Source organism: Anguilla rostrata, chromosome 4 (assembly GCF_018555375.3).
Source record: "Anguilla rostrata isolate EN2019 chromosome 4, ASM1855537v3, whole genome shotgun sequence".
Taxonomy (NCBI): domain Eukaryota; kingdom Metazoa; phylum Chordata; class Actinopteri; order Anguilliformes; family Anguillidae; genus Anguilla; species Anguilla rostrata.
The window spans coordinates 65609467-65618436 of record NC_057936.1 but is presented as its reverse complement, the minus strand read 5'-3'; the positions used below and the strand labels follow the sequence as shown (position 1 = coordinate 65618436).

At 41.5% G+C, this 8970-nt stretch overlaps 1 protein-coding gene across 1 annotated transcript; it reads right to left on the bottom strand.

The window, feature by feature from the left end:
- Positions 1-4046: 4046 nt before the first annotated feature.
- Positions 4047-8970, bottom strand: mafaa (MAF bZIP transcription factor Aa). The gene has a single exon (XM_064334381.1). The coding sequence runs from the start codon at positions 7584-7586 to the stop codon at positions 6651-6653; it is 936 nt and encodes a 311-aa protein (XP_064190451.1). The 5' UTR covers positions 7587-8970; the 3' UTR covers positions 4047-6650.

The window sequence follows — 8970 nt, the reverse complement described above, 5'->3', positions numbered from 1 at the left end:
GGTTTTTGGTAGCCCTGAACAAGAAGTAACCAGAGGCAACCGATCATGTCACGGGGTGGGGGGTGGATTTGTCGGCGATCGTGAACCGAGAGAAAGGGGCAAGAATAACAGCACTGAGAAAGGTACTCGCGCTCTCTGAATACTGCCCAATTAAAATGTCGTTCAAAAAAAAAAAAAAATTGAAAGCTGAATTTGCATGGGTTTTTTTCAATTAAATGTCTGAAAAATCTTTTTCTTTCTTTTCTCGAGAAGGCTGCATTTGACATTGGTGGTTTGTGTTTAATCTTTATTGACTGTGTAGCTGTCAGATATTAGCTTTCCGATTAAGCTCATTGATTTGACAGATGTCTGATTTACCATTGTGGTTGACCTCATGCTGTTAAACTGTTAAACTGGTGTCGAGATTATGCTGCTAAGCTGACACAGAAAGCACCCTGTTAAATTTACAGTTTTTTGTTAAACTGATGTTGAAACTATGGTGTTAATTGATGTAGACTACGGTGTTAAACAGATTACAGTATTAAACTAATGCGTAGTGCACATCATTGTTACATTGTTTAGCTAATTTGTAGTGTATGTAATTGTTACATTGTTAAACTATAGTGTATATTATTGTTACACAGTTAAAGTAATGTATAGTGTATGTTATTGTTACATTGTTAAACTATAGTGTATGTTATTGTTACACAGTTAAAGTAATGCATAGTGTATGTTACTGTTACATTGTTAAACTATGGTTTATGTTATTGTTACACAGTTAAAGTAATGTATAGTGTATGTTATTGTTGCATTGTTAAACTAATGTATAATGTATGTTACTGTTACACTGTTAAACTAATGCATAGTGTATGTTATTGTAAAATTGTTAAAGTAATGTATAATGCATCTTACTGTTACACTGTTAAACTAATGCACGGTGTATGTTATTGTTACATTGTTAAAGTAATGCATAGTGTATGTTGTTGGCCATTTACCATCTTACACCTTGTTGAGCTGATGCAAAGAACATGTTGATAATCATAAAGAGATTATGCTGTTAACAGCCACACTATGAGTACTTTCAAAGAATGAAAAACACTGTCAGATAAATAATCCCATAACCCTCTGGAAACGGCACCCCAGAGGGTGCACTCTAAGAGAACAGTTCTGGGCAGGAATGTGGTACAGGGGTCAGGGAACTGGGCTTGCGACCCACAGGCTGCAGGCTTGAGTTTGTAGTTTTTAGGCACAACCATCATATGCGGGAGCTAGTGACTTAACCTGAACCTTATCAGCAAATGATTGTCTGTATAGATGGATTGCGTATTTAAAATAAATTTGTCATGGTCTCTCTTTTTATTAGTGCTTATGAAAATACCAATACTTTGTCAAAACACTTCTTTATTTAAATTTTTTTTACCCGTTAATAAATCGCTAAGCAACCACTTTAAAGGATTCACCAGTATTCAGAACAATATTCTTCTTTTATAAAAACTTGGTGTTTGTCAGTGGCATGTTTGGATAAATATTCTGAATGATCAGCATGAATGTTTTTGCAGTCTAGCAGTATATAAGCAATTAGATATTTTGAATAATTATTCGGTATGACATACGGAGGGTACAGTGTAGTATGCTGTAATATACTGCCAAGCTTTTACTCTAAATGCACCGTTGGTTAGTTTCCATCATACCGGACTTGAATGAGCCTTAGTTTACGGTCGTCAGGAATGTCATGTATTCCTGTATAGATAATAAATAAAAGCTTTACAATCCACGTGACTGCCCTGGAATATTTTTTTTTTCTCGATAACTTTATTCCTTTAATATTTCCCTGAGGTATTTATTTACTTCAGTACCGTAGTTCCCCGTTTTCAGTAAGGTTATATCTTATAAGTTTTTGGAATGCACAATAATTATTCCAACTGAAGTTCTTCGATGTTGACATATTTTTCTTGGACAGTAAAAGATAAGTTTGAGTTATATTACTGTAGGAGTGATACTGTGCATCGCGATCCCTTTACCAATTTTATTCAATTTTATTTTTAACAATCGAACATTGTTTTGTTATTGTTGCTGTTCTTGAAAGCCGCGAGAGGAATCTGAGCATAACTAATGCACAAGAGCCGCTGTCGCGCGAGCGCAGAACTGTTGCGGTCCTCTTAGTAGTTGGAGGATCAAGATAAATTTTTATTTTTATTTTTATTTTTTAAGAATAAGTGTTACGCAGGCCTACATTATGATTTCGGTAATGGACAAGTAGTGGGACTGTCAATGGAACATAGGAGAAGTGTGTGACCCAAAAGTTTTAGTCGCGTAAAACTTGCAAATGTTTTCTGCAGCGAGGAACTTCACTTGGGTATCTCTGACCGATAAGTGCAGATGCGTGGCCTATCTTTAACCAACACAGCGAAGATATTTCACACATACAAGCAGCCTACTTTCGAGAAAGACTAAAATAAAAGGAAGGAAAGTATGTAAATAATGACCCGAAATCTGAGAACGACCTGAAAGTGAAACGCATCCGTGGAGGGGCTCGTCATTCTCCGCGTTCTTGCCCCGCGCGCTTCGCATGACATGCGGGCAATTGTTTATAAGTGTTCCATTCCACAGCACCTGCGCCTCTCTCGAGCCAGTGTTCGAAATTCCATGTTAAACAGCATAAATGAGGCGTGTGCGTGGACCAGTAACGCCGTTGATATAGGAGGAAGGTGGGCGGGGGGGAAGCCGGAGTCTCCCCCGTTTCCATGCGGGGTCACATCAATCGTGGGGCAACAAGCAAGTGGGTCACGTCACATAGCCACGTACAATCTCATTTTAGCAAACTATTTCTCCCGTTTTATTCGAATGCCTGTTTAAATTATTTATGACTGCTTGAAAATGCTGTTTAGCACGCACCCAAACCAGATACAGTTATAGAATGACGCAAAATCCATTTATATTATTTTGATGTTAGAATTTTGTTGAACATAAATGATTGTATTTTACTTTCTGAGCTATTTTAATTTCGTCGCAGCCACCAAACCAGAAGCAGAAATTAGACTCTGAGCCGGAATTTCCAATAAAAAAAATGAATACATAAAACAAAATAAAAAAACCATGTAGCTCTTAGGTGTCTGTTTGCAATTTTAATATTTTAAAATGCTAAATTGAATATCCTAATGTACACATTTGGCTTGTATTAAGCCTACCTTCTGTTATTTTATTGCAGATATTAAATGGCACTTGGCCATATGCACAATAATCTTGTTCCGCAAATTAAACATCAAGAACGTAATGTATGGTCTCCTCAATCGAATCTGTGGATTAAGCATACCATGTAGAAAATTTTTATTATGATCAAATTAAAGCGCTATACGTCTGTCCAAATAGGTGCTGTAATCGATATCAGCAAATGTGAACACGTCACTCAGGAAGGACAGAGCGCGAGCGGTGTGGAATTTGGCTGTTCATCTGCAAGCGCGTGAAAAATGCGCAAAAAACAGCTGTCCCCTTCACTAAATTCCAGGGTAGGCCTATAGTACGGGGGAAATGCACAGCACGTTTTTTTCTTGTGAAATCAGACTGATATATATTCATTAAATGTAAACAATTAGCTATTAATTTAAACCATGCATGCATGCCACATGCATGCCACACACACACACACACACACACTCCAGAAGTGTATGAATAATCATATAAAACAAATACATCAAATACTTCTAATGACATTAAGGTATCTATTTCATATAGCTTATTCCGTAGGGTCACGTGTTGCGTAAAACACCATAAATATGACAATTGCATAACTGAGTTTTTCATTTTAATTTCAGAAGAACAGTTTTAAGATTTCCAGAGAACTGTCGATTTTATCGTATCTTTTTTGTGAAATTATTATTGGAAACGAGGTGTACAATGGTGCCCAATTAAGAGCCTGTTAGATGCAGCAGCGTAAGTGATCTGCTCCGTCAGGTCAGTAGGGTGAGAAATGGAAGGTTAACAGTAGAGTGCCACTTTAAAGCACGTGGACACATTTTAAACGGTCAACATTTTTAAAACGACCACCATAAGTACGGAACGAACAGAGCTGGACAGAACTTTTTATTAAACATTATGAAAACAAGATTCTGAACAACATTCCATTTTGAAACATTTGTTGCTTTTTTTAAACTTATCGACACGTTAGGACACTTAAATATTTCTCGAATAAATAGATATAAATAATATGTACAGATATACACATAACACTACTGTGCAGAAGCATTATTCCACCTTTCGCAGATAATAATGTTAGTTTATTTCATGTCAAATTACTGTATCTTCGGTTTGGACTAATGACGCGTGATGAAACAGAATATTGGCCCAAGCTGGCCCTTTGCTAAATTACATTTTGAGAAATCTCATTGAGGATGCGGCTATGTTTACAAGGCTTCCTCGAATTCCTAAAAAACGGCAACATACCGGTTACTGTGAGACACAAGGCATAAAGGTTTTTTTTTCCTTTAATGATTACACAGAAGTGATGTCGTTTTAATGATACGGAGATATAAAGCGACTGTGGTGCGGTCGTCTAGACAACGTCCCCGCCTTGAGGTTAAAAAAAATTACAAAAACTTTTGATTGATCGATTTCCTGATCTGTAATCCGATTTATCTACACATCGTGGATATTGGAATAAATAAATGTACACGACTTCCTTGAGAGATAATTGTTTAATTTCCGTGTTAATTCAGAGCGACAGTTTTTTTTTTGCCCATGCTCACGGTATAAACTGGTCCATTTGTCTTGCTATATTCACAGCATGTCAAGTCATTGATATGAAAATCTGAGCCGTGTTTCTGTTTTTAGAATTTCTGCGAAGGAATTTAGTTACGTAACACTTCAGCGACATAGCCTATTTGTCTTATTGCCGCTTAAGCTGTGCCTACATTAATTGACAAACGCTCGTGGGTCAATACTTCTGCACAATATGTCGCACACACGTAGGCAGCAGATCGTTAAACCAGATATGAGGGAAAGGCGGATTCTTTTTGTCCTCGCATATTTTATTGACAATATCATGGATTGTATTCACACCATCATTTGCCCCATTTGCAGTGCTCGTTTTAGAGGAAGATACTTTATTTTAAACAAGCACTTTGAGTACCCCTTTTAAGAATCTGCCTTCTGCTGTTTAACCACGTTTCTAATGGTAGATTTTATGAAAACAAGCGTTAGTGAATTTTCCACAATACATCAGATTTCATGAAATCGTCATTCAAATATTTCACATTGAGCACTTTTTGAAAGTGTAAAATCCGTTAATTCATAAGTTTTAAATAACGTTGATGCATAGAGAATTAGCAGCAATTGCAGTCCTTATATTATTATTACATGTTTTTCATGGCATTTCCGATTATGTTGCTATATCCACCTTTTTCTTTACAACAGCAACTGAACAACAGATTAGTTTAATATAAAACATGTTTTCCCTATCGTTTTTCATATAGTGCAGTAGGCTTTCCTTTTAATTGTACATAGTCATTAGAAGGAGAATATCGCAGAGTATTTGCATGCTGTAACATACAAACATTGTATTAAGACGTTTTGAATAGTCAAGCAAAAAGGCTTTAAAAAGTATGGGAAATAACACCCTAACTGTAACTCTACATATATTTACAAGTGGGAATAAATAACTCTAAAATCTGGCTCAGTTTAGTTCACGTTTTTCCCTTTAAAACAATAGAAAATACAATGAAAATTGCGGTAACACTTATCCCTCATAACTGCTATTTAGCCGTGAATTTTTTTTTTGTTGCGAATCGTTCCCCCAATCACTCTATCCGTCTGTGCGTGAAACCAAACCGTCCATTCGCGTTCTGAGAAAGCAGAAGACTGAGGATGAGGAGGATGAAGGGGAAAATAAATACGGGCCGTGCGTTCCATCCAGGTGTATCAGGAGAAGAGGTAAAGGGATCTGACATATCGTTATACCGTACATGTCCCGCATGCAGGGTTTATTTTGTTTAAGTACGTAGACTTGCAATGCTCAGATATGTCCTCTCCAACAACACGTTTAACTTCGTGTTTTCCAAGATGATAGTCCTTCGGATAACCTCCGAAGTTATGAAAATATATTGCTTTTTTCCTCCAGTCCAGTCTAAGAAAGACGTTTCTCTTGGTAGATTTTTTTTTTTTTTTTGATGAAACCCATTTTTAAGACTCGAAAACTTTGATTAAGACAATGAGAAAGTATCATGACAAAAACGAAAATATGATTTAAGAAATGTATGTCCTTTTCCGTAATCATAACACACCATTATTCGGTTGAGTATTTGTCTGTAAGACTTAAATGTTTGTTAAACCCCTCGTTTGTTAAACGTCCCACGTTTTTGGACTTCAATTCCTTACTTGATCAAGTAGTTGATAACCATCTCAGATATAGAGGCGTTTACGAGTAAAGTTCAATTCTCATATTAAGACTTCCTGAAATAACACAAACACACGTACATAAATGTGTTGTGTGCGTGTAGGTTTCTTTAAACAGGTATAGATTACGTTACGTTACAATATTAAGGTTAACATTGAGTTAGGCTACTGTAAACGAAAACGCAAAAATAAAACAAATCTTACAAATCAAATAATAATAGAAAACTGAAGTTGTAATAAAGTTGTCTGACCGACGGAAAGAAGTCTTAAGAAACGGATTTCTCTCACATAAAGAATTCCGTGGAGGTGGCTTTCCCGTGGCTGCCGTTGGGGGGGTCCCTGGTGCCGTTCCCGCTGTAGGTCCGGCTCGCGAGCTTCTCGTACTTCTCCTTGTACAGATCCCTCTCCTTGGCCAGACGCGCGACGTCCTGCTTCAGCTGCTCCACTTGGCTCTGGAGCGTGCACTTCTCGCTCTCCAGCATGTGCCGCTGCTGCACGCGCTTGTAGCGGCAGGACTGCGCGTAACCCCGGTTCTTCAGGGTACGCCGCTTCTGCTTGAGGCGGATGACCTCCTCCTTGCTGAAGCCTCTCAGCTGGCGGTTGAGCTCCCGCACCGTCATGCTGACCAGCTGCTCGTCCGAGAAGCGATCCTCCAGCCGGGCGTGGTGGCCATGGTGGTGGTGGTGATGGACCTGGTGGTGGTGCCCATTGGCCGCCGCTGACAGGTCCTCTCCCGCGTACTGCTGCCCGCGGAAGCCCTCGTAGGCTTGGTGGTGGTGGTGATGGTGGTGGTGGTGCGCGTTTCCGATGAGGGCTTCGACGGCGTCCTCCGGCGTCAGGTTGAGAGCCTCGGGATTCAGGTGGTGCTGGTAGTTGGGAATCCAGTATAGGTCCTCCAGCTGCGGCTTCCCGGCGGAGCTCTGGCCGTGGCTGCTGCTGCTGCTGCCGTTGTTGCTGCTGCTGTTGACGCCGCTGCCGGGGTTCTGGCCCGACTGCACCCCGGGGCTGGGCGCACAGAAACTGGGCGACGAAGGCACGGAGGAGCAGGGCGTGCTAATCGGGGTGGAGGACAGCGAGCCCGGGGGCAGGCGGTGGCAGTACCGCTCCGCCTCCGGCGGCTCCTTCTTCACCTCGAACTTCATGAGATCGAAGTCGTTGACGTACTCGATGGCCAGGGGGCTGTTCGGTAACTCTGCGCTCATGGCGAGGTCGGTGGCCATGTCAGTCCATGCGACAGCTCCTGCCCGCACAGCCAAAGCGAAACGCGGGGAACGGACTGCGAACTGGCAGCCCTCGCCGATCGAAAGAGGAGAAGAAATGTACGCGGGGACACACGTAGGGAAATGTGTGTATGTAACGCTGTTAGTTCTTAAAACAACTTCTATTTTAAGCCGCACGAATATACGTACGCATGCAAGTGAACTTGCACACCTGCCAGCTCGCCTCCGCTTCTCTCTTTGACAACTTATCCCGGGTCAAACGCGCGCTTTAATACCACGGGCACAGCAGCTGAAACTCGAGACTCGTGAATTCAGAAACACCAACCTGTCTTGTCCTCGCTTCACCTCAGTAATCGGCTCGTGCGCTGTGATTTACTGTCCTTGTTTTTGGTGCACATCGGTGACTTCTCGTGCTTTGTTTGTTTTCTGGTGAATTTTCCTGTTATCCTTCTTCGCCTCCGTTAACAGAAATATTTTTTCAAAAATATATAGCCCTGATGCAAGGAGGCAGTCGGCTTCTCTTCAGATTTGCAGACTAAAGTTGCTGCATACCCAGTGCAAAAACAACCAATTAAAGACAAAAAAAAGCAAAACTTTTTGCTGAAAGTCAGAGTTTGTGGTGGAGTCACAGCCTCCGTGCAGAGCAGTGTGCACGTGCTCTGGAATCCGTTATGGAATGATGAAAGAAAAGTTTTAAGAGCAGCTTGGTTCTCAGTTCGCAGAATAACAATAAAAGCGGTTTAAAGTTGGTTCCCTCGGGTCAGCGCGGCGCAGTCATCGCTCTGAAAGCGACAGGAATCCTGGCGTCAGTTTGCAAGCGGTGCACGCAAACAAACCGCGCGAGTAACGTGCCCGGCGTTACCAGTGTGTGGCATGGACGTTTGTTATGTCTGTAGCTATAAATTCCGGTCACAGCTTTCTAGCAAGTCAGGATCTCTGCACTTTGCGCGCCCTCCCACAATCACGCAGTGTCACTGAGATGTTGCGCGGGGCAAGCAGCGTTTTTATACACGTCATTGCTGGGCTCCTCCTACCCAGACGCGAGACAGGCCAATAGCAGCAGGTTGCGCCGATATACTTGCATTTTCCATTGGCAGCTCTTAGCCGGGACCAGCAGAACTGTGCGGCAGCTGCTGGGACGAAGAGAACAGCATGGGACGAGGAGAAGAGTAGCAGGTGCTCCGACCTGCCCTCTAGCGGCGGACACCGTGCAATTGCAGCTAGACGGGGGTGGGATACGAGACGGGCTGCGGGAGGGCGATTCCTTCAGGATGAGAAAGGATGGGTTCTGAAATAAGCGAATGTTTCGTGGATACAATTAGCAAACAAGAAATGGGCGAGGAAATAACGTTAGTTGCACACTGTCATCCAAGGAGGGAGAGAC

Bases quoted from the DNA above. Each gene is read 5' to 3' on its own strand.
- mafaa (XM_064334381.1), bottom strand. From the start codon at position 7,586: ATGGCCACCGACCTCGCCATGAGCGCAGAGTTACCGAACAGCCCCCTG.